Source organism: Curcuma longa, chromosome 21 (assembly GCF_044706935.1).
Source record: "Curcuma longa cultivar G26 ecotype Majalengka, Jawa Barat chromosome 21, ITB_CL_G26_1.1, whole genome shotgun sequence".
Lineage (NCBI taxonomy): Eukaryota > Viridiplantae > Streptophyta > Magnoliopsida > Zingiberales > Zingiberaceae > Curcuma > Curcuma longa.
The window spans coordinates 2,874,388-2,900,878 of NC_133881.1; the positions used below are offsets into that span (position 1 = coordinate 2,874,388).

Sequence of the window (26,491 nt, forward strand, 5' to 3'; positions counted from 1 at the left end):
TAAACTTGAACTTCAGGATGATAGTGCACACCTGATCATCATGTATATCCGATCCATTTAGTTCAGATTCAAGCACTTGATTCTGATTGCCCTTGTTAGAGGGGTTCATTGTTGCTTAAGTTGTAGGTCTTAGAGCGTTCAAATGTTTTATTATCATCCTTGTATGATCTCGAAAAGCTTGAGATGTGGAAGTAAAGAACCAAGTCTTTTATCTCACTAGATGATGGTCATCCCCTTCTTCTTTTGCTTGAAATTTAGGTTCTCTTCATTTGAAACATTGCCTTCACTTAAACATGTTTAATAGATTGCTACCTCAACGATCCCTTAGAGTCGGTCCTACGGATATAGAGAGAGGTTCATTCAAGTACACAGACATTAGGCGCATAGCAGGATCGACCTTAGGTTATCACCTCCTGGAAGCAATCCCTGACCATTACGCCAACAATATCATGCATCCACATCACTACACCCTGATGGCCACTTTAACATTTTTAACATTCTCTTCATCAGAACCCAAGTTCATATACTACTTAGGTAGGATATATATAATGGAGTATTAATATGTAGAACAAGTCGTAGAATGGAACCCAATTTGGTTATCCTAATTGTGATTCCATGTCAATTATGGCTAACAAGACTATTTGCACATTGGAAGAGAAGAAGAATCCCTTGCCAACGCATTTCACGTAGTGTTGTTACACGTTGTTTTCCTTCATGCACCTGTGACTATCATTACAAAGTCGTCGTAGTTTACTAGTCGGGATAGAGGCACGTGGGAAAATTTTATCAAAATTGCTCACGGCTTTACACTGAATTAATCGAAGCACCTATTCTCTAATTTAGTCAACGGTTGAACAAGAAAGATTGTGAAGTTGAAAACGTGTGACACTTTTTTTTTTTTTGCATTATAGCTGCAAAACTCAGCTGTTTCCCGGTGCAGAACACGTTTAATTATGCTAAGAAAGAAAGTGACAGTGAGTGAGATGATAAACTAACAGATGCAAATGATTAAAAGCGCACACAGGAAATTGAAGAAACAAGTGTGCGAGGATTTTTTTTTTTTAATTACGTAGAATTAATTTAGAAATTGTAGGTACAGACACTGAGAAATTAAGAAGAGAACGGGATTTCGATCATGCGGAGTTGTTGAAAGAAAAGGCGAGGTTTCGGAATTTGTCGTTGCCGCCCTGCAGCGACGAAGACGACGGCGAGGAATGCCGGAATGAGGTTGGCGACGGTGATGGCGGCTGCGACGCCTCTGGGTTCGAACTCAGAGCGATGGCGACGCGCGGGATCTCGACGCCGCGGAGGTCCGGCGGTGGGTGGCGCCACTGCGGCAGCGAACCCGTGAGGAGAAGCATCTGCAGCAGCGGCCCCGCCCCTAATACCGCCTCCACCAGACGCCCCTTCTCCGGCAGGCCCCTCTTGGCTGCCGCGGCTTCCAATTCCGCCAGTGTCGGATTGTTGCTCTCGCGATCGTCGATGTCCTCCGTAACCGCTGCGTCGACGGGAAGGAAGGAGGAGACGGGCGGCGGCTGAAGGCGGTCGACCTGGTGGTGGAGGAGCAGGAGGGCGTGGCGGGCCTCGTCGCGCTCCTGGATGGCGGACTCGAGGAGGCCGGTGAGGCGGAGCGCCTGAGCCTCCATTTTACAGAAATCCTCTTGTGCTGCGGCGTGGGTGGACTCCAGCTCGAGGGTGGCGCGGAGTAGCGCCCGCTTCAGTTCCAGTTCCAGTTCCTCCGCCGCCGCCGCCGCCGCCGCGTTAGCTTTGGCTCCGCAGTCGTCGTCCTGCCGGGCCAACCATTGAGAGTCGAAAACTCTTGCTCGAGGATAGAAATTAAACGAGTCGAATTGAGGGATACCTGAGTACGCCAGAGGAAGGTAGCGGCGCCGCCACCGGAGGTCGCGTCCATCAGTCCATGCGAGCTAGCTTTCGGGCCGAGGGAAGTAACAACACGGCAAATATATAAAAAATAAAGGCAAAAAAAAAAAAAAAAATCAAAAAGGTGCCCATATTTTAATTATGATAAATAGAGTGCCTCATTTCTGAAATATTTAAAAAGGTACTCCAGTCCAGATCTCATATTCTGAAAATATCTTTATTATATATTAAAATTATTTTAATATTAATTAAAAAAACCCATTTAAATATGGATTAACACTGAGTCAATTTAGTTAAAACTACTCAAATATTAGTTGAATAATTCTAATTAAAACTGCCATAGTTAACACAATTAAAGTAATTTTATCAAAATTATAAAATGTAGACTAAAATTACCCTCTAGCTTTGACAAAGTTACTGAAACTGCTCCATGTTAGAGCTTGGGTGAAAATTACTTCAACATAAATAAGTTTAACTAAACCCTATCAGAAGATTGACAGAGTATTGGACAAAAAGCCATGTGTTATCGGATTTGCTTCGTGGACCGTGTGTGGGATTGGATCATCCATCTCTAAAATTAATGGGATCATACCGAATTGAACATTCTAAATTATTAAAAAAATAAAAAAAAACTCATTCTATTATTTTTTAGTTAACATTATATATCCAATTTATGTCAACTAATTCTGAAATAACTAGTTCAATTTTATAAAAATTTTCCATCGACTACAAAAATAAATCGAAAAACATTCATAGTGGTTTGTTCAGACAGTTTGTTTTTTTTGACCCGTTACCAACAGAGGAAAATCACTTCTACAATACATCACACCTAAATCTCAAATCCAAAATTTTTTAACTTCATCGAAGGATCTTAACCGCTGCACCGTAGCTCCAAAGGCGATAAAACCTGCTCCATGGTAACATAGGATACTGATAAAAATAAAGTACTCTTCAAATTTTTTACCGTTAATTTTTGTTATTCGCGTCAACAATGCCCTCACCGTACGGTGTAGTCCTGTGACGAAGCAACTTAGCATGAAAGCCGTGCGAAGCTGCTAAATTCGATTGCATTTTAACTAGAATAAAATGACTCAGATTTAACCACATCAAAATCAATAGGATATCGAGAGGGCTTTCAAACGATTTACACATCTAGACCACTTAGACTGACCAAGATTAAATCACAATAATATGATTTTATAGATGTCTTTCATGTAACTTTCATTCAATTTAGGTCACAGTCAAATTCTGCAGCTGCACAAAGGGGCTTTCACGCTTTCAACGTGAAAATGATATTTATTATCTATCATATGAAGAAATTTGAGACGTGTTTCATAAGGTTTTGACAGAATGACAGGATTTGATGAGAATTGAAGAGAAATATGATATTATATATAATTTTATAGAAACATTTATCTCTGCACCATCATTTAATGAGAAACCAATTTAATATACAAAGCAAAATTTTCATTAGTTACAGGGTGAGTACTATATAGAGTTGCATTTTTTGGAAAAAATAATTAAGCCGAAAGAGGGCATGCAAGGTGAAAGGGCATTGTTGTTGATGCTCTTCTTGCTGATGCCTCCCAAAAGAATATGACATGGGCATATGCCATTCTTCGAGCGAGCTTAGCCAAGATCCCATTCATTTTACGCCACAGCATTCTGCATCAGCTCAGAGTAATGAGCATGCAACACGATAAGTTACATCCAAAGATTTACAAATCTCATAAAACAAAGTAAATTTTCTAGTCATAGTGTTAAAACCCAGAATGGGCTGCCACAAGCATATGCCATGCACATGCCAGTCATCAAGCAAGCTTAGCCAAGATCCCATGCATTTTACTCCATGGCATTCTGCATCAGCTCAAACCACTGCAAGGGTAGTCAACATCCAACAAGTTATATCCAAAGATTCAAAATTCTCATAAATTAAAGTAAAATTTCTAGTCATGGTGTTAAAATCCAGAATGGGCTGCCTGTTCGATTGAAAAAAAAAAATCCCCCGGAACCAACAGCACTAGACCGATCAGATTTTAACACGATTGTAAGAACCCTAATGTTTTTTAAAAACCATGTAAATTTTATCATAAGGTTTGAAATGTCAAAATTACTTTATTCACAAATTCCCATAATTAAATTTTCAAGCAGATTTTTTTTTCATGTCTAACCTACATAAAAAAAAACTCTAGAATCTTCCTTTTAAAAAGTAATTGCAAGTAGATTATTCTAATTTCTATATCAATACTTATTTTTTATGTTAGCGAATTAGGTTTTATTATAATTATGATTCTAAATGGATTCTTTCTAGATTTTTATCTAAAATAGATACAATAAGTATGCAGCAGGCCGATTAATTTAAACTGCTTCTCCAATTGATGTCTAGGTCAATATGATATTCAACTGATTGAACCTCATACTTCAATCAATGAACCACTAACCCAAGTTCATCTAGTTCAACTTCTGGATCAATTTTTATAACTTTCAAGCACGATTGATGTCATGAAATTCAAGTGGAGTAGATGTATTACTTGTCTCAATAAATCAGCTAGCGTCCGGGGAAGTGCCTCAATGTTCCTAAGAATTATGTAGTATGGAAAAGGAAAAGTGTTAAGATACTTCTTGAATGAAAGGCGGTCTCCTTCATAGCTTGCTTCCTGAAAAAATTAAATAAATAGGTCACATGAATAGGAAATAATAAGGAATCAAGAACATGTTTGAGATGAAGAATTTCTACATACCATCAAATCTATGATGGATTCTTCAGGGCTATCAAGTAGTATAAGTGCAATCAATCGCTTTTTATTCAGAGCATCCCTTACATGGCGCTTCAAGTTTTCCTGTCAATGATTCTTAAGGTCAGTAAGTATTTGAATTTATTAGAGCATAAAAGAACATTTCTATATATACCTTTTCCCCCTAGGAATTTGCAAAATAATTGTCATTCGCATGTGATACCACTGTGACCAGGCATAACAAGGAAAAAAAAGAAGCCACTGAAAATAATTTAGTCACGTCAGCATCCCATTTTACGTGTATATATACAAAGCATATCAAAAAGTAGTTTATATCATCGTGTTTCCTCTTCCACACTAATTTTTAAGTAGAAATTCTTATAAAAAATTATAGATATATTATATTTTTGAATTTTAATTTATTGGAAACTTGAACTATCGAATTAATTATATTTTTAGTAACTTTAATGTTATTTTTATTTACAACATTATTATTATTATTATTATTATTATTTTTGTTTCCACATGTGTGGCATAGGCAATACACTAGTAATATTAACTTCATAATTGGAAATCCTGCACCTTCGATCAGCAGGTAAGAGAGGGACAGGACAACTAGGACAAACTAGTATTGGTGAAAGAAAGCTTCTCCTGGTACTAAATCATTAAGTTCATTATGAACAGGATATACTACGCGAACTAAGTAAAGAGGCCAATAACAAATACAGTAGGTCTTAAGAATGCAGGTAAAATAACAAGAACCAGAAATATCATACCTTCTCATGAATCCTTCCATCAGCTATTATCAAAACGAGCTGATTGAGTGGGCTTTGGCCAGATGGCTTGCGTGCTCTGGATACTGCATTATCAAGCATATTGTTGAGATACTTCAAAAGATCAACCAATGGTTCATCAACAATGGCATTGTCTTGCTTGAATGATAAGTTGGACATTATCTGTTCCAAGCAAAGCAGAAGTATGAGAAATTGTTTACACTTCAATACAAGCGTAAAAACCATATTAAACAGATTAAAATAAATAACTAGACAGACCTTGACCCCAGCTTCTCCTGTAAAGGGCTCATCAAAATCATGGAGTAATCTAACATTGCCTTTCCTACCAAAACTTGCAACTGCAAACTGGCCGACCTCTAGTTGTGACATTGCTCGACACACAGTTATCAATGCCTCAATAGCTGCATTCCCACAGTTACTTTCAGACATACTGCGTGAATCATCCACAGCAACAACCACCTGATAGTTCCTTTTGTTTGGCTTGGTCCGCCTTAACCAAATTTTATCTTTCCGGAAATGGCTTGCAATATATGGTATAACCTAGACATAGTAAAAGTTCAGTAAGAATCCGACATAATAGCAAAGACAATCTAACTGGGGTAAAGATGACTGAAAAGATCAATGAAGAATCCAAAAGGATGATGAATCCAGTAATCTTACCTTCTTCATGTTAATGCGCTTTCCAGTCTTATAATCTCCTTGGAGCTTACTTGCAAGAGTGGGTTCCATCACAAGACGCAATTGTTCTGCAAGTTCCTGAGATAACCGTGTAGTGCTTACTTCATACTTTTTCCATTCTAAAACAGTTTCTTGTAACGCTCCATCAGGCATATCTTCGATCCCCATTGAATTAGAGAAAGCTTTGTCATCTGTGCTTGTATTCAGAAGTAATTCTTTCTCGTCCATGTATGAACTTTTGAATGAGATCATACTCTCATATTGATTATTCAAATTACTAATTTGTCCCATTTCTTCCATCGATGAATCATTCCCTATGTCCATGTAAGGAAGCTCATTATCTTTTTTCTTTGAAACCAAATCTTGTCGAGGATTAAGATAACTTGTGTCAGAATTTTCCTTCACCCTGTTTTGATTAGTATCTTCATTCTTCCTCCTATGATTCTCATCTGCTGAGGATTTGCTGTTATCAAGGTTATTGTTAATCTGGTCAGATGTCGCAGCTGCAAGAGCCTGAGAGGTGCTCTTTTCACCATCTGCAACGAATTCATATTCTTCTGCATCCTCATTGGCAAGATTTTCAACTAATTCTGGCAGATTTTCTAGTGGATCAACTGACACTTTAGCGCTCTCTTTCCAATCTTCCATTGCATCTCCTAGACTTCTGTAAGGATTTGGTCTGGTCCTTGAGCAGCTGTCCTGTAAATTCTCAGGTTTCAACTGAAACTGATCGTATGAAATTTTAGAATTGTCAACTGAATTGGATGCAATTTCGATTTTGGACATTTCATCAGATAGTAAAGACCTTGACGGAGCAATGCTACTATTTATGTCATTGTTGTCAGCCTCAAGCATGTCTGACACCATTAAGGACTCTATTCTATGAGAATTACCAGAGGACTTCATTGATTCTTTCCCTTCTGATGGATATTCAAAGGTCTCCATTGTATCAGACGGAAGAGTTTCCTTATTTGACTCTGGCTCCATATTTGCAGTTTCAGTTTTCTCTTCCACTTCGATCCTTGAGCTATTGTCCACTTGAGAAACATCCTCATCAACAGCATTGTCTTCTTTGGACTTGTCATCTGCATCATTCATTTCTTCATCAGATCCAAAGGAACCCAACTCTGATCCATCCATATCCGAACCCTGAGGCTCATCCATATCAGCATCTTCAGATTGTTTTGCTTCTTCATCAATTTGAATATCTGTAGGATCCTCAAATGCTTGGTTTTTGTCTACAACCATATCATCAGAATTATAATCATCTTCATTTTTTTTGCAATCATTATCCTCCTCATTAAGCCTGTCATCTTGATTTTTGTCTATATCTTCTGAATCATCTGCAGCAAGAGCATTGTCATCCTTAGCAGTAAGCTCTCTACTACCCGAATCTTTTTCCTTGACGGCAGGACCTGGCTCGTATTTCTCTGAACGATTTTCAGTATTATCATCTTCATCCCCATCCCAAAGTTTCTCATCGACTATCTGGTCACCCTCTGCTGTCTGTCCCATCTGAGATTCCAAGTTCAGGTCCTCGTCATCCTCAAGGTCATCATCTTCGGAATCCTCACTGACACTGAATGTTCCACCATCAAAATCTTCTTCCATTTCTATTCCTTTATCATTGGCATTGGGCTGTTTTTCTAACTCATCCTGTCCATCGTGCTGCAAGATTTACAACTGTCAAGCTACTTCTATCATAAAATACTAAAAGAAATAAGCTATGCACTAAATTTACCTTCTCAGATGTACCAAGGAGCTGAGATTCATCCTCAATCTGATCACTTACGTCATTAACTCCTTCACCCTCTCCCATTCCTGTTCCGCTGGCATCTTCAGTCCCATTGCACTTTGAGTTTTCTGTTTCTTCTTCTGCTGATCCAAATCCTTTAGAAAAAATCAATATAAATATATTGGCGAGCACATTTGTTAGTTCAGCCACCTGCACATAACAACCAACCAATTCAGAACAGCTTTCTAACAAAAACATTGGAGGCTAGTAAATGAACAACAAAAAAACATACTGCTGCATGCACATCCAAAAATTCAGATAGGAGGCCATCTCCAAAAGTTAGGATAAGGTCCAAAAGGACATAAAGATGCTTAAGTTGTATCTGCATCTGAGAACACACTTCATCTTTCCTATCCGAAGCCGAGTCAATGAATTTTCTCTGTAAACAAGTACATATAAGAGGTCAGCATTAGCAAGTTTAAGCTGAATAGTCAATGAAGTAACAAAACTAATAATGTGAATAGAGTGAAAACGCACTGCTGCAGAAATTGTTTCACCAAGAGCATCATCAATTTCTTCCAGTCGTAGGACCTTTTTATGTGACTGAAAAAGTTGTTTCCATAAAGTTATTTGCCCAGATAAGTCATGAACAGGAATATTGTACCCACTGTTTGTGTACAGTTTCTCATAAACATCCAACAAGAGTTTAATTGTCCGCTCATAACTTTCAGTGTAAAAAGTCTCTAGGTTCATGGAATTTTCTCTAGTAGCAAACTGTTTATTCTTATCAATCTGAGACATCAATACCGTTATCTTCCCCTGCAAAATACACAAAGAAAGATTCACACCACAATGGGATCATTTGTAAAATCAACCAATTCTATCAGACTAGTTAAATTAAATAGAATTGTGATTCACAATGACAGAGGCAGACTCCTCATTTCAGACAATTCAGATATAATTCATATTTTGGCAGAAAAATGGCTTGTTGCTTCGGCTGCGAATAAACAGAAACAAGATGGTTCATTGTGAAGTACAATGATGGGGAACAAATTGATGCATCTACGACCTCTATGATACTACCTTCAGGAATTAGCATTATGTTAATGAAAATATATTTGCTCCTAAATGGTGTATAGCATACCATATGAAAGCAACAATAAATCAAGGATGTTTTCAATCTTTTACAAAACAGTTTCTCACACTGGAAATAATAATTTATAATGTTATAGAACAATATATCCTTTCATAGTTTGTAACCTTTTGCCAAGTCACTCTTCAAGCAATCATATCTGAGTAATATGGCTAATACCAAAAGAAAAAAAAAGCAAATTACTCGCTATACAAAATAGAAGGTACAAAGAGGCAATTAAGCAAGAGTCAAAAAAATGAGAATAACTTGAGAACACTAGATAATTGCGATAAAGACATTAAGAGTAACCAATTACGTAATAAAGACAAAATTGATATTTGAAACCATATGAGTACCTTATTAATGATCTCTTCAAAGCGACTCAACAAGGTGCCTCCAATGGACCTTGGGAAAGCCTTATCAATACTAAAAACGAGAATAGATTCTTCAAAAGCATTAATTATTTTAGAATTGGATATCACCAGGTCCTCCATTTTCTTGGTAATAAGGAAGGGGAGTTCATTAACTGCTGAAACAATACTATCATTGCAGAGTAGGTACATATCCAGTGATTCCTGTTAACAAGTGTTGGTCTAGGTCAGCATGTGCAGTTTAAAATCACAAACAGTAAGGTCTCCAAAACTTATTTCTTTTACCTTTGATTTTGAAAATCTAGGAAGGAACATATCAATCACAGAATAAATTCTATCAACTTCATCCTTGATAACCTTGCAGGAATCCAGGTGACAACTTTTGAAAGATCCAAGCAGCATATTTGTCTCTCTTGACATGGCAAGTAAGTTGTCAAATACATTCTACACAAACACGATCAAATTAAGATTCCATTATTAAGGAGTAGAAATCATTCAAGTCACAACAAAGGGAAAGAAAATATTCACCTTTTGCTTCCACATTAACATAAGGAGAGCAGATTGGTTCATAGCTATAGTGAGATCTTCACTTTGTTCTATAACAATACAAAGTTAGATTAGGTAATAGGCATATATAGTGCAAAAACAAGCATCTAACCACATCTTACCTCCTCCATTCATCCACTGCAATTTCAGTTGTAGTTTCTTCAGTTGCTCATATACACTATACATAACATCTCTCTGTTCTTGCTGGATGAAAACTAGTTGACAAAGAAAAGAGTTTGTTTGATCAACCTGCAAAAGGAGACAGCGGAAAAAGTAAAACATAACAGTACAAAGATCAGTAGAAGTTTGGCCAAATTGGTCCTTTGACTTACCTGCTCCTTGCTGAAATCCTTGCTAAAATTAAAACAAACTTCTTGAAGCTGATTCATAACAGCTAAGTTTTTAAAGTAAAGCTGGTTTGCAAACTTCCACTTCGAACCAATTATGTCATCTCCTTTATTGTCCTGAGAAGTGATGTTTGTAGACTTCCACTTAAAACCAAATATATTATCTCCCTGATTGTCAGACTGAATCTGGTTACTGGTGCTGATATTTCTAGAAGATTTATGCAAGTCCCCAAGCAAGAGTAAATGCAGCACATTGTAGGAAGGATGAGAGTACATGCTAATCCCAAGCTGAACGTATGCAAAAAGATCAATAAGCAAGCACACTTATTTGGTTAAACAAGAAAGTAAAGATCACAAAGCAGTTCTTTTAAGGTATAGTATGTGCGTATATTTTCACCCAATATAAGTTCAGCTAACCAGTCAAAAGCATGGAAAGACAAGGCATAAATGTTACCTCATTAGATATGTGTCTATGCCTTGATAATCCACTCTTTTCAAGAACCTTTAACAAATTGCCTAACATCCGTCTCTTTGTGAGGTTCTTAGTTCCATGTTTCCAAATATGAGCAAATTGAGCTGCATTTCTGCTTATATTTTCAATTGAAAACCAGCTTTCCTCCCATGATTTCACTAATTCATTGAATGAAGTTGCAGCAGTCAACGCGTGTTTGACATCTGACAATCCTGCAATAATACAAGGGAAATTTTAATGTTCAAGCAGGCAAGAACACGAGAATCAAGTAAACAACTAATGCTATCTGATTCAGCATACCTTGAGCACATAAGATATCATTTTTTGTTAACATATTAACCTTGTCCATCCAGCTAGTAAGCCAAAAGAATCTAAATCAAAAGGATTATGTGAATATAGACATTTCAGATATTTTTCGCAAGTGAAAAAGGATTATTTTAGAGACCTTTTTGCATTGTTGCTTTTTATAAGAGACAAGGGACACTGCAAGACATCTACATTTGTTTCATCAGAAGTCCAACTTTCAAGCCAAGCAGGAATTTTCTCCCTCTTTGATATTGCTTCTTGATGAACAATGAACATCAAAGGTTGTTGCAAAACTTCCTAAAGGATAAAAAGAGCATTGCAATTAATATTCAAGACACATTGACATGGGAAATAAAAAAATCTAAATAAATTTGATTATACAAAGAACCAAATGGTCCATGGTGATATGAATAGATGTTATGATATTTGTTTTTAAGAAATTCTACAGCAACTACACTGACGGTTGGACTCATGTAAGCATTTCTTTTGACCAATTCAATAAAACTGATAATATCATGTAGGCTACATTTAGGCCTCTGTATTCATATCACATAAAGAGTTCCCACAAGATAAAATGTATAGAATCCTAAGACAACAACAATGATGAAAAGCCAAAACAATAACTTGATTATTTTTACATTTCACAAACTGGACTTGATGGCGAGATACTATATATGGAAAAAATGAGAGAAAAGCAATCAAGATAGTATGAACTTGATCAATGGCCATCTTTTTAAATTGCACAAGCTTAGAGAATTAGGATTAACAGTTTGAGCATAGGTAAAGTAATAGAAATTTTTTTAACACAATCAAAAGAGGAATACATGGCCTTATATTACTAAAAACATCACCTTGCATAGATGCAACAAAATTTTATATAAAAGACAATGTTTTCCAAGGGATTCTAGCAAAATTAAGAGTTTCATTCCAACCCTAGGGACAGTCCTCAACTGGCTCAAAACTGATGTGTTGACTTAGTGTATGACCATGTATGTCGGCACAAAAAAAGAAAAAGACAATGACAAAGGGAGAGCAGCTGCTAAACACTAGCAACATCAGTTTGGAAGAGAAACCTAACTGGAAGTTCCCCAATGTTGTCACTGTTGAAATTTCTGTCAAAAGCTCTTGTAAAAAGTTCATGATGTGTTGCTTCAAGGATCGTATTAAAAACTCAATGTGGAAGTGAAGCACCCAATATGGGCAAGGCAGCACAAGATTTAAAACCTTGGGCGTTGGAAAAATAACCTCAATATTGATGCTTCTAAAGCTAATCTATAGTTTTTATTCAGATAATAAGCCTGAAAACAAATAATCTCAAACCACATCTCTGTAAATAGACAGAAAATTTATATTCAAAATATTTCATATGTTTAAGAAACTGAATATATAAAGCGTTGTCAGAGATTGGAAGAAGTAAAATACAACAAAAAAAACAAAATGACTTAGTAATAGATGGGATGGAAGTAAGATGACGAGAATTTACATTGTATTTTTGGACAAGTTTCCGAAAATCTTCTGCCGCATTCTACTAAAGCTCTCTATGGATGAGTCATGAGAATGCTCCCAACTGAAAAGCTTAAGTTGTTCTCTCAAATCTTTTTCTATACTTTTTCTTTCAGTTTCAATGTGGTCAACCACTCTGCAATGAGAGAAAAATACATGTTACAATTTGCATCAACTCTGTGAAGAAAGAGTTAGCTGAACCCAGAGTAGACACTAAGTAATTCTTGAACTTACATAGGCAGGATCTGCACATAGTAACCAAATGCATTGTACAGAATGTTTACATTCTCTCTCATAGTTGGACTGCCAACAATAACTTGAGTTAGTATTTAATATATATTTAAAATTCAAACTCCAAACAAAAGGTCTGAAGGCAACTAATGACATTAAAAAGCATTTAATTTATCCCCAACCATTAACCAGTATATAATTCAGTAAAAGTCTTCCTTGCACATATCAAGTGCCTTTTGTGCTTATTAGACATATATAAAGAGAGAGAAATAATCTTTCAAGTGAAACATGACTATAAATTCTATGCAATGCCAATGAGCAAATATGTCCATTAAAAAACGTAAAATGAAATAAGTTATAAGTCCAATATTGAGAAATGAAACTAAATGTTAAACCATTAAAAGCTAACAAACAATCATAAACCAAAATAAATGACAAACAATCAAATTAGTGCCAAAGTGCGTGAATATAAAAATCATTAATCATTTTACTCAAAATTTTATGAAGTTGATAGCAAAAAATACAATGAAGTCAATGTTATTAAATTCAGAAAGGAAACATTTACAAGGTTGAAAGTTTTATCTGGTAACTATAGATCTTTTTAAAAGATATCAAAACATAGATACAACTTGTTGATTATTATTAAAAATTAGAATTAACTATCTGATCCAGATTGGGAAATAAGATTCAAATTTTTTCAAATTTTAATTTTTTATAATTAGTTAGGTTATTTGGTAAATTGACTATTTTAGTTTGTTATCTTTCAATTTGGGTAGTTAATTTAATGGTGATTAGTATTTCCAAATTGACTTATAAAATAAATGTTGAGCCCCCAATCTACATCATTATCCTAAAATTAAACTTTGGTCCATCTTTAGATTCTTTACATGCCAGTATCTTGAACTATTTTACACGGGGTGTGCAACATAATATATAATATATTCACTAACACAACCTCTCATAGGTTTGACTAATAAGTCTACTAATTAATCATTAAAATTAACTAATTGATCATTAGAAGTAACACAAATGGATTAATTGATAATTAAAGATTTGTGTGATTTTATAAAGAATTGCAACTGGTGAGATGTAAACTGGGGAAATCAAACCATGTAGAGAAAAAGTATTAGAGCCAATGTTGAAGGAATCAAAATAACTGAAAATTGTGAGTCGTGGAGAGGCAATAATGTGGCTATACAAAATTACAAAATTTGTCAGGGAAGTTGTGGAGAGAGTCTCACAGCAAGGATCCATCAACAAAGATTTACTTTATACATCATATGTTTACATGGAAGTCCACAACAATTGTGCAAATATTTATCTGATAATAGAGACAATATTGATTGATCAAATTATATTTATTCAACATGACTCTAATTCACAATCACAATTTTCATAATTGTATCCATTTTAAATCAATATGCTTCTTTCATTGGGTGGCATAGTTGATGAAACATAACACAAAGTAAAAAAATTATGGTTAACGGAAAAGAACCTGGAATAAGCATTCAGGACAACACCATGATTGAGCTGGCCTTGGAAAGAAAAAAGAAGATCAAGCCGTTTCTTAAATTCTCCAGCATTCGAACTTTTGACAAATTCCTCAATACTGCATATAATATTTTTGCTTAGTTCTAAGTTCTTGCATTACTTTTGGTAGACAATGTTAGGTTCGAATAGTAAACATGCCTTTGAATGGTAAACAATTTATCAGCCTCAGCATTATAAGATGTTCCACGATGAAGAACAACATATAAAGGAAACCAAAGTTGCACTCAACCTAGCAAATTATTTAGTAAGTTGAATGTTTCTGAACAAGATGAAATTCTTTAAATTGAAGTTGGTGATACATATTAATAATGTGCAAATAATAACTTTTGCAGCGTTATCTCAAATTGCTCCTCAACATCATCAAGTTAAGTCTTCTAGCTATCTAGTTTAACTTTTGGCCACGAAGAGATCAAAGAATAAATTGGATCAAGCATATTTGGCAGTGAAAATTGTTTATCATATAGCAGCATTCAATAAGAGAGAGACTCTAAGCAGGACCAATATGTTACCTTTGTACGAAAACATGGAAGCATTTTCCTGTAAAAACTTGGCTTTACAAACTAAAATTTGCAAACCGAGTAGTGCCTAGAATCAGATAAGACTCACATGATGTAGTTATAGCAATAGGATAAAGCAATAATAAAGTACCAAGAAGTAAACGTGAAAAGGCAAAGAGCATTTAACACAAGTATAAATAAGATACCTTCGACACATGTGTGCTAAGTGGTGTTGACAATAGCTTCTCAATAATATTACCCAAATTCTGAAGACCTGGATGGTCTGGCCACTCAACAAGGTAAAGTTCAACTCGTTCTTGGATAGCGCCAAGTAGTTTAGTCATTTTATGTAGCACAATAGAATTTGAATCCCAGAAAGAGATTCAAGAAGTTAAGAATTGATCAAAAATCACATTGTGAAACCACCTTGTAAATATTGTATGCGCGAGGTGGCTTGCATGCTATGCCAATTTTTTCTTCATACTCCAAGAACACATGAAAAAGATATTCAAGCATAAGTTCGTCATCAGATACAGGAGTAAATGCATCAATGTCCGAAACAACATAACAAAAGGCAAAAAAAGAGTAAGAAATCGACTTTACCATAGAACCAAAGATTGATATGTATAAGTTACTGCATTTACCCTTGATTCTTCTGGTGCCCAACTTATAGGATTGCAAGAAGGAGATCAATCTAACATCTCTAGCAACAAAACGAGCACTAGGCTTCAACAAGGCCAAAACAAGTTCAAAGATTGATATGAATAACTCCTATTTCTTACTGTTTCTCATTTGATCATATTGTAAGCACTTAAATAATTGATAAGTAATTTGGGTGTCATTAAAATTAAAAATTAACCACTTGAATTTTTGATAAGTAACCTAGTGTAAAATTACAAATGGATGCTGCTCAATCATAATCACAGACTAAATTTTGACGCTGTCAGGTAATCTATTCCAGAAAAACCAAATTAACTAAATTTTTTCAAGTATTAAATTTTAATCCATATACCAGTTCACCAACCTAAAGGTATATTAGATGGTGAACCAAATATCTAACACCAAAATGACCAAACTGCACTGAATGTTCATCTCAAACAGTCATTTCCTTTCAAACAGCCATTTCCTTTCAGGGCATAGAAAGAATTGAGCACTTACATTTTCAACAACACCAATTGATTCATATAAACAGACTGTGAACCCAAACCAAACTCTTCGAGAATGTCTCATGAATAAGCTCTCATTCTTCTTCTATTTTTTTATCTTCTTCAACAGGTTTCATCTGAAAAGTACAAAGCAGTAAAAGGAAATGGAGCATAAATTTAAGAAACAGACAGCTAGAAAAATCCATTGCATTTGGTTTTTCTTAATTAAATTTTATACCATTTCACTGAACTCCTATTCATTTTTGCTTGTCCCAGATAGAAGTCCAAAATCCATTGCATTATCATATAACTCTTCTTCTTCTTCCATAATATCTTCTATCTTGATTACACGAGTTCTAAACTTGAAATTTTGATCTTCATCTTCCTTGGCTTTCAATTGTGTTTTCATGTCCATCCATAGTTTTGCAAAGCGATCAAATATACAATTTAGCACCTAGAAAGCACAAGGCAAGAGAATTATACATCATTTATCAATTTCAAGTCTTTCTTAATTTATTTAGACACTGGAGCTTACCAGGAAGCAATCTTTGTCCAATATATGTGAATATAAAACATGGTCAGTAGTTTGAATTAGCATAACGTAATGAAGTACATTATCCAGCAGTGCAGATGAGACCTGTAGCAAAAGGCAATGCAGTTATGTGCATAGTGATCAGTATTTCTATCTGAATTGAAACATAATAATCAAGACTCTTCAATGACAAGCAAGCACACACTTTTTTTTCAAGATTAGTTTCACTTGAATAAGTAATCAATTTCTTCATTAATTCAATGCTCCAAAATTCGTAGATGCAGAAGCATAAACAAATTTATCCATGGAGTCCTGCTCATAATTCTTCAGATTAACAGGGATGCTATCATACAACAAACTTCTTGGGAACCGCATAAAAAATAGACTTCGGCCTGTAGCAAAGAAAGACTTAGTGACATTGATAAACTGAAATGCAATGAAATTAAATTAAATAAAACATAGAAGCAAGGAAGAAAACGAAATGAAATTCAAAGTGAGGATTGGAAACTCATTTAAGAAACCAGAGGTACCAGACTAAATATATCTTGCTACTAGATTACCATTGAATAACCAATGCACAAGATACTTAGAACAAACCCCTACCTTGATCTTCTGAATATCAACTCCTCCAACCTTTTCTAGATAATCCTTTTGCAGAGCACTAGATGAAACCAGTGACACACCTAATTTCATTTCATAAACTGCAACCAGAACTGGTTGAACCAGGTCAGTATAATTAACATACTTCTCTGACAGACGATTTATGAATTTCGAAGATGTAGCCTGAATAAGGACAAGCAAGTAACAACTATAAGTTCCTGAACAAGGAAAAGCAAGTATAAAGAATTAGTACCAGCTGAATGCAGAAAATTTGAAATGCTAGGTTAGACATCTGGCATATCTGACAATTGCAGAGGACCATTGAAGGGATATTTCCCATATTTTTAAGATCCTCAAAACATTCTGATCTGAGAAGACTATACTCAGAACATGATGAAAAGAAATAATCGTGGTAACTCCCTCAGGAACTATGCCAGTGGAAGCTTCATTTAATGAAAGTGAAGCTGTAGCAATTTGACCCTTCAAGAAAAAACAATATTTTAAAAAATTCAATAAAAACGGACAGCTATTCTGCTTCAACATTGAACCCTTTATCTTTCCATTACAGCTAGATAAATTTGTCTTTACACTTGCAACTTGGTGAATTTATTTGCATTTTCAAATGTTTGTTTTTTTGTTGGCTCATCATTATTGTTCTGCAATTTGATTAAATCAAACATTAAATACACAAAAGTACCCCCATCATAAGATAACAAAAGACCTTTGCTCGTAATTGTTTCTCCTCCTCCTTGAGCTTTTGTGATGTAAGTAGTCTCTGATCTTCATTATATATGACTAAACCCTTTCCAGATAGAAGCTGACATTCTTGGCGAACCTGAACCAAATAATAAAACCATTGACAAATCATAATTAGACAGTCAAAGGTTTTGATAGAATTAATTGTGTACGAAGCAATTTCTAATACTACAAATTCATCAAATGATATATTACATTTTATCATCATTAAAACATAGCTTTAAAATATCATTCTGTGCTAGTGTCTTTAATCCCCAAGCAAATGGTATTCCTTTAATATTGTATCACTAGCTTATTTATTTTGTAAAAAGACTACAACATTTAGATAATTCAATTGAATTAAAATCTTATAGTAATATAATATACAGACAATCAACATGCTTTGGTATGTGAATTTTGTTATTTAATTCATATTTTACTTATATTTTTGTTAGAAAGTTGAATTAACAATGTTTGTATTCATTTGTAATACAATGTGTTGAGAAAAATTCATAAGTTTACTCGTCCTATTTTGCCACTAGACTTGTTTACTTTTGATAACAAACTACAACTGATTAGAATTCTGGAGAAACAAAATACAAAAAATAACAAAAAATACTTGAATTCATATTGGCAAATGTGAAGTGCGCCAAAGAAAATTAACATTTCTATTTTAGCTTTTTCAGTTTTGACTTTGGATGGCCTCTCCTAATCCATGGCCTCCTTCAGGGATGCCAGGACACTGTGTTATAGGCAAAAGAATGTATTTAGAGTATTTTTTGAAGGCTACTGCAATAAGAGATAAGGTTTGCCAATAGTGTAGGAGTGAGGAGCCATTAGAGATTTTCTAGTAGCAAGAAATTGGCATGGGAAGAAGAAAGAAATGTGGAGAAAAAAGGAGGAAGACAAGGCATAGAAGTGAGGGAAAGAAGGAATTATTTCAAAGTTTATAGTAGTATTGCAGAATCTGTAGAGGTACTTTATAAACATAGTCACCTATCTGAAATTGACTTTATACTATGATGCTATAAATGCAGACTTTCTTGGGGTGGAAGGGAATCAAATATAAGCACTGACCATGAATCTGACACTCCCTCTTCTTGAGTTAATTTTGGTCCAAAAGAAGGATCAAACTCAATTTGTTTGACCACACAAAAGGAGAGGGAGGTGTCATGCCAAAAATTGCACTTGCCTAAAATGTTTAAATAGGAGCAATCCAGATAATTTAAGGTTTTCAACATAATTTAACGAAAACGTAACCATTATAACTACCAAGGTTCAAAATCTCTATCCATGGTGTCAGTAATGGTTTGGTGTTGAAAAAGGAGATGAAGCATAGGTCACATTGTCTGTGCCTAGTTTTAAATCTTGTACCATGTTAGGCAAAATGGCTGAAACATATCATTCCGATAAATCATCGAAACTCGATACCACTTGGCATAAACAATGTCTCCTTCAATTGTTTCATCTCCTTCCTCCTTCAACCTCCAATTTGTTACCGACACCCTCCTTCAAAGGCTGAAACTATAGCACAACCCGAGATTTTGAACCTTGGTACTAAGTGATATTGAGTTTTGGTGATTTACCGAAACGATACATTTCAATCATTTCGACCGGCATGGTACGAGATTTCAAACCATGATAACTACACAAATCTAAGAAAAAAATGACAACCTAATTTAGTCTAGAAAGAAATGGGGGGAAATGGGGAAATTTTCAAAGGGCGCCATTTCAGCAGTTACTGGTTAGGTTTAACAAAGTTAAAAACTTAGTTCTCACATCTATAATTGATTTGAGTGATAACAACAATTGGTGTTTTAATGAGGTACTTGGACTAGTTGTATGTCAAATTGCAGCACGCCATTGAAGCTCACAGGTTGTTGGCTATGACTTGATTTTAAGTCTTGATAAAGTGATTAAGTTCTAGGTGGAGGTGGTTACCTTCTAGGTGGGTAGCTATAAATTGATATTCTTACTTGGATAGTATGTTGAGCCAATGATTAGACCTAGAAAACAAAGCAATTTTCTAATTACAGAGAATGTTACTAAAGCGTAGTGTGTCATTTAAAAACTCGATTTAATCAAAAAATAATTTTAATGTGATTTAACACAATGCACTACAACATTCTAGCATTCTAAATGCACATATATAAATGAATTAACATTAGTAATGATTGTTTCATCCAGAACTCAGACATTAAATAAATTCCACACAACTTACATAATAAGTCCACAAAAGTATGGAATGCCAAGAGCGTGTCTATGTTAGAAACAGAAACAATCCATGTGTCTGATCGAAAAACCTTTATATGCATGTGAAACAATGATCTTATGTGAAGACGACCAAAAATTAATTGTTACCTTAGTTTCAAGGTCAAATAAAGATATCTTCCGCAGCATATTCGAGTGTTTGAATGAAAACGCTAATGCTGGATCAGGACCATCTTGGTTTAGCAGATAAAACCTTAGCATGCCAATATGTAACCATGCACAACCAAGGTTATAAAGATAATCTGCTCAACAATACCGCAAGTAAGAAAGATGGGGAGGCAAAAAAAAGCCAAATCTAATTATTTAGGGAGAAAAATCTTCTAAAATAAGAATAACAATAAGGCAATTTAGGAGACAAAAGCACAAAAAATCATTTTTTTATTGGCAGTTGTTGACAGATACGGACCACTAGATGGATGCTTCATGTATAATTCTCTTAGAATAGGTTCTACAAGTAGATCCACGACAGAACACAACCCAGCATGATTTGAGGAAGAGATTAGTGACTTCAGGTTCAGTACGTCTTCCAACTGGAGAAACAGAAACAAAAGTTAGAGCTTACAAACAAGTTAGAAATGATGAAGCAAGTTGTGGAATATTTGTATCACTTGGTTCGCAAAAAAAGAATTTGTTGTTTAAAAAAATTCTATTTTGATTTTCATTTCTCATAAAATAGAATTTTTAAGTTGAAAAGTGAAATAGAATAAATATTTAGAATTGCTTTTTTACACATTTAAATTATTAGAGGTGAATGATGTGATAAATATTCATTTTTTTAATTTCAATGGTCGTACTTTATTTCTAAATCTGCAAACTGAAAATATAAAATATTCACAAACCAAACAAATATGTAAATAGCTTTCTCTTGTCAACAATTTGTGATGTCAACGTTGTGCAATTATCGTTGATAGGAGCTCTCAGCCAGCAACAACTCTGAATGAACTTGCTGTGGCTATGGGGAACTAGAATAGCAATTTAAGCACAAAGGGATTCCCACAGATTCTACACCCTCTGCGCCTCTCTTGTCTAGAGACTATCCTTGTTTTTTCTTATTGTTTTGACTCACTACTCTGTCTGAGTCAATATAATGCTTATTATGGTTATGTGAGACCAACGACTCTGTAATCTCCATTAGTCTACTATAACATTGAATGGGCAACTTGCTCACTTAAGAAAAAAATGAATTCTAAAAAAATGGTTCTCTTGTTGATATCCATCACCAACCTTACTGCCACTCATTAAGCATCAAGAGACGCATTCAACGATAGACACTTGTCTGATATCACTCAGACTAGGAAGTAGAAAAAAAGTACCTAACTTCACATTTTTAATTTTCCTTTTTCTCACTGGCGATCAATTTCTTGAAGAAAAGAGTCATTTCACAACTAGAATGAAAAGGCATGGTTGTAAAAATAGGTGTGTGAATATCAAGGCTAATGAGTACGGATTGTATCAGAAAGGTAGGATGACTCTAACGGGGCCTTTGGTTGGGGGTCATCATTGACAACCTTAATTATCTGTCTAACGATAACCTTATTTGATTCAAGTTGTGATTGATTCCTAAATAATGCAGCATTACTGTCACATCAACGAATGAGTTATAATCTGGAAATGTGATTACCTTGGCAATCTAAGATTTTCTGCGATTCCAGAGGTTAACAAAAAAAATTTTCATGATTACCCTCTAATTTTAAAACTGAGTTAATTGAAATGTATCGTGAAACTTAATTAAAACCGAGTTACTTAATTCAATACTGATAAATTTAAAAGAGATAATTTATTTTAAATTTTAAAAAATATAATTAATAAATTATATTTATTAATTTAATGAATTATTTTATTAAAATAATTATTTTAACGAATTATGTTATTAAAAAACATATATATTTTTAAAATTTTTAAAAATAAAATTAAAGAATTATATTTATTAATTTAATGAATTATTTTATTAAAATAAAATTAACGAATTATATTGATTAATTTAATGAATTATTTTATTGAAATAATTATTTTAATAAATTATTTTATTAAAATAAATTAATGAATTATATTTATTAGTTTAACAAATTATTTTATTAAAATAATTATTTTATTAAAATAATTATTTTAACAAATTATTTTATTAAAAATATATAAATTATTTTAAATTTAAAAAATTATAAATAAATTATATTTATTTTTTATATATTATCAATTTATTATCATCATTAATATTATTAATTTAATTTAATCTAAAAATAAATTGAATCAAAGGTAATATAGTAAATGTTAAACTAACTATGTTTTATTTTTTCCAAATAAATAAGTTGAACCAAACAACATTAAGTTATGTTTTATACCTCATAACCTTGGTTATATGATTATCTGATAATCACCTAATCAAGGTTATATATAATAATTTGAACCAAACGCACCCTAATAGTTTTTTCATATAAGGTCATAGTTATCACTTGTCAACATCTGACACTCAATTCATAGCACATGATATACAATTTAGTTTATATACAAACCGGAAAATAGAAAAAATTGATGATTTACTTTATTTCTATAAGATTCAATATGAATAATTTATACAATTTTAAAAAACAGTTAGCAGTTAAGTCCAACTAATTAGAGGTTAAATATGAATAATTTATACAATTCTAAAAAACAATTAGCAGTTAAGTCCAACTAATTAGAGGTTAAATATGACTAATTAGAAGCAAATACAATCTATTAATAAAGAAATTAAACACAAATATATTAGAAATTAAACTGAAATCAATATAAAAGAAAAGAAAAGGATAAATTTTATGTTAAGTATAATGATCAAAGAGCAACGTTATATCAAAGTCAACCATGAAATAATAAAAATAAATAAAAACGGACTCAACGCAGGATGACAATAACAGCAAATCGATGACAGAAGCCATGTCAAAGAAAAAACAAGTGTTTGCTTACAGTTGCTCTTGATTTATGATTTGGAAAGCGATTTGCAGCTTTAAAGTTTATGATAGTGATATTTAAGAATGAAATTATCTAAAATATTACTCTTTAAAATCATCTTGACCCAAAGTTTCATATTTTCTGAAATACTTGACCCTAAATTACGAGACTTAGCAAATAATAGTTTCCAATAAAGTGTAAGCTCAGCAAATTAAGTGAACACAAAATCACTACTACAAAACAAAAATCACTTACCGTAGAATTTCCAAAAGCTGAGCACAGAATAGATCTGATCTTGCAAAATACATCTTCAGTAAAATATTTATAATGCACAAATATGATCTGCAGCCATAATAAGAGATTAAAGGACAATCACATGGAAAGAACAATGGCCAAAACAAATACCTGCTTGAAAAGAGAATCAGCAGCTGAGTGAAGGAACCAAACAATTTCTCCTTGTGATAGTGTTGCTTGCCAAAGATTACGAGAAGTAGTGCTAAGCTTCAAACATTGGATGTCATAATCTACTATAGAGAAATTGCTTTGCCTGTAGAAAACAAAGTTTTAAAAGTATGTATTAAGGCCATGTTTCGTGTGTGTGTGTGTGTGTGTGCGCGCGCACACACATGTAATCAAATAAAAGAATAAAATCATAGTCAGATCCATTCCAGTCTGATACCATCCTAACATATTATACCAAATTTAACAGTGTTTCAAATGTCTTAAAATTTGTTCCTCAAGATAGAAAACAAAGCAATAAACAGACTAGGACCAATGCTAAGCCATCAATCTTGAAATTTTAGTGCTCCCGTTGAGAAAATTATCAGACCAACCAAATAGGAATGCTGTATCAGATGTTTCTGTTATACACAATTTAATTTTGATGGTAACAGATAATTATTTCTTGGGTAACTAAGTTTTATAATTGATTTAAGACTGTAAAGATAATTTGATGTCCATGCAGTTTAGATCCAAAGTGACTGAATAGAAGTCAATTCAGCAGTGTTATGTATAGCAGGTAGTTGACCGATTCAAAGTCAAGATGTTTATGCATGTTAGTACAGCAGAAAATCAAATAGGGCTTGTTTTAAAGGAGAAAGCATCCAACCAAATAGAAAGGAACCAAAATAGCCTCAGGCGTTCTTACATGGAAAGTAGGAAAGTGACAGAAATTAGTTTTATTTTGTTATTTCCTTCTATTGCTTTTCCAAGTAAAAGAGGCTTAAATATCATAAAACGTAAAAGAATGATAGTCTTTGCTGTCGGTATGGGTACTTAACTACACTTCAATGCTTAAAACTAATACTGTTCTGTTAAAACAAACTATTTTACAAACACTGGACAAACTGGAAAAGGCTACTATTCTACTTTGTTAAATCCTTGATCAGAATTTAGCCTTCTACAGTCCTATCAGGCAAAAAAATTGGAAATCATTACCTACTATTTTACTGACTCAGGTAAATGAATTTGCTCAGCAAAACGCATAGAGAAAGGAAAATACTATATGATTGTTAAATTATAAAAAAAAAAAACAGCAATTTATTAAAAAATAATAGATAATCTTACAAGATCTTGTCTATTATGACAGTTCTTGATGGAAGCACGAGGCACGATTCCTCGAAATCTATTTTCATCATCTGCTTGCAAGCATAACGAGCCATTAAACAGAATCAGAGAAATAAAATAACAAAACAAACCAAGAAACTTATATTAGTACCGGGTTTGTTTTTGAGCATAGACTCCAAAGGAAACTATGAAATTTGAACCATATGTCAATAACCGTCATGGCGAGTTCTTCATTAACTGCCAAAAAAAAACTAGCATGAATCAGACAACATAATGGAAACATCAGGGTTGCATCTAGTACGACGTTTTAATCAAAGCATTAGGTACATTAGCAAACCTGAATCAAAAGTTTTCGATGCATCAAGAATCCACAAAATTGTTTGATGTGATGTGAAATCCATCGGAGGCCTTGATGAGAAACTTAAGGCGTATTCAATTGAATGTACTAGAGAATCTGACAAGCTGAGTAAACCCTTTGTTGCAGGCAGGAGAAAGTTTCAAATAATTAGTGGAGAAAAATAAATATGCATTTAGTAAAAATCAGTGATTAATCCATTAAGGAAAGAAATATGAGCCTCAATGACAAACAACATTTTATATGAAAATTTAGCATCCTGATTTAGATTGCGACAAAAAAATTCAAAAATTGCATTGTGCAACTAATTCTCATGAGATCCGATGCTTAAGAATAAGTTCTAGAACAATTTTAATCAAAATAAACATATTGGTAAAAATAGGCAGTCTCTTTAACCTTAAAAAGATTGAATGGTGTATGAAAAACTTATGAATAAAGTGATTTAATTGAATCTAGATCTATTTGAAGCCATGTCCTTCCAATAACAAATTTAGCTACAGAATACATCATAAAGTGCCTCAATGAAAAAAAAAAACAAAGCTACCAAATATCAATGTTCTACATGTACTTCATACAATGAACAAAGAATAATTGTGAGCCACAATTATCTATTCTTCCAAAAGGAGACAGCCATCTGATATATCAAAATTGCAACAAGATAAAGGTACCACAGACTAATAGCTAATAAAGCCAGACATTTATTAACCAGGTAGACTCACATTGTAGATTCAGATATTTAAGAGAACTGGACTAGCAACTGACTTTTTATTCCTAGAATCTATCAGCCATCTCTAAACACACCAAAACCATCTTCATATATTATCCAGCTACACTGAATTCTTCACCTATATAGCACTTCTTTTTATCTCTCCTGGCAACCCTAGACAGTCATCTCCCTACTCTGATCCATAAGGTAACTATTTATTTATCCATGAAGAAACTTACATAGCATCTTATGCATGTAGATTCAATAACAAGGAAGGTGGACCAGAAATCCAGAAAGTTTTTTTTTTCATTGGATATGGTAAAATGAATTCGGCTATAGATTTTAGGATGATTTAAAATCAAAAATCATCAGGAGCAGAAAAAAGATATTATATTTAATGAAAAGGTCATATCTAGGAATGTATAGGAAAGAGCTCAGGAAGACTCTCAAACTGGGATAGAATCAGACACCTATAGCATAACTGACAAGACCTTGTGAGAATCCAGGGCCCCACAAAGGTACTCTGTATCACAGCACTATCCACTATCAACTGAGCAGGTGAACTGGATAGCTATTCCGAAGCATTGTAGAGTCTACAAAGCAAGACTTGAATATGAGGACTGACCTATGGGCAAAAAGGGAGTGCTGAAAAATGGGTGAACAAATTTAGAAGGAACATGATGGCAAAATGATACAAAGCAAGACTGGTTGTCCAACAGAAAGAGGTATAAGTTTCAAGAAATATCTCCCCTTGTTAAATTAAGAACTGTCAGATTGTTGTTGAGCATGGAGGCTGCATAGGATTTTCACTCCTAGTTAGTTGTCAAAAGTGCATCACTTCACAGAGATTTAGGAATACATCTAAGGTTATCAATTT

At 33.9% G+C, this 26,491-nt stretch overlaps 2 protein-coding genes across 2 annotated transcripts in view; both read right to left on the reverse strand.

The window, feature by feature from the left end:
- Positions 1–896: 896 nt before the first annotated feature.
- On the reverse strand, positions 897–1,920 carry LOC141815649 (uncharacterized). The gene is made up of 2 exons (XM_074703604.1): positions 1,862–1,920; positions 897–1,787 (listed from the first exon to the last, which is right to left on the reverse strand). The coding sequence occupies exons 1-2, from the start codon at positions 1,910–1,912 to the stop codon at positions 1,134–1,136; spliced, it is 705 nt and encodes a 234-aa protein (XP_074559705.1). The 5' UTR covers positions 1,913–1,920; the 3' UTR covers positions 897–1,133.
- Positions 1,921–3,303: 1,383 nt separating this feature from the next.
- LOC141814490 (midasin-like) overlaps positions 3,304–26,491 on the reverse strand; it is a 59,243-nt gene continuing 36,055 nt past the window's right edge. The window contains 35 exon segments of the mRNA XM_074702449.1: positions 3,304–3,756; positions 4,413–4,538; positions 4,623–4,721; positions 5,393–5,572; positions 5,669–5,950; positions 6,071–7,756; positions 7,830–8,033; positions 8,116–8,262; positions 8,361–8,642; positions 9,312–9,530; positions 9,612–9,770; positions 9,855–9,922; positions 9,995–10,121; positions 10,205–10,507; positions 10,674–10,903; positions 10,992–11,062; positions 11,137–11,294; positions 12,481–12,504; positions 12,507–12,636; positions 12,735–12,803; positions 14,227–14,340; positions 14,421–14,502; positions 14,608–14,721; positions 14,795–14,867; positions 14,986–15,151; positions 15,207–15,342; positions 15,433–15,547; positions 15,981–16,061; positions 16,163–16,378; positions 16,460–16,561; positions 16,662–16,719; positions 16,773–16,841; positions 17,043–17,244; positions 17,363–17,408; positions 18,344–18,374. Coding sequence (XP_074558550.1) covers positions 3,724–3,756; positions 4,413–4,538; positions 4,623–4,721; positions 5,393–5,572; positions 5,669–5,950; positions 6,071–7,756; positions 7,830–8,033; positions 8,116–8,262; positions 8,361–8,642; positions 9,312–9,530; positions 9,612–9,770; positions 9,855–9,922; positions 9,995–10,121; positions 10,205–10,507; positions 10,674–10,903; positions 10,992–11,062; positions 11,137–11,294; positions 12,481–12,504; positions 12,507–12,636; positions 12,735–12,803; positions 14,227–14,340; positions 14,421–14,502; positions 14,608–14,721; positions 14,795–14,867; positions 14,986–15,151; positions 15,207–15,342; positions 15,433–15,547; positions 15,981–16,061; positions 16,163–16,378; positions 16,460–16,561; positions 16,662–16,719; positions 16,773–16,841; positions 17,043–17,244; positions 17,363–17,408; positions 18,344–18,374 — 6,202 coding nt within the window. The 3' untranslated portion in view covers positions 3,304–3,723.

Bases quoted from the DNA above. Each gene is read 5' to 3' on its own strand.
- LOC141815649 (XM_074703604.1), bottom strand. From the start codon at position 1,912: ATGGACGCGACCTCCGGTGGCGGCGCCGCTACCTTCCTCTGGCGTACT. The intron at 1,788-1,861 runs GTATCCCTCAAT...TTGGCCCGGCAG, and splicing joins CCTTCCTCTGGCGTACTCAG to GACGACGACTGCGGAGCCAA.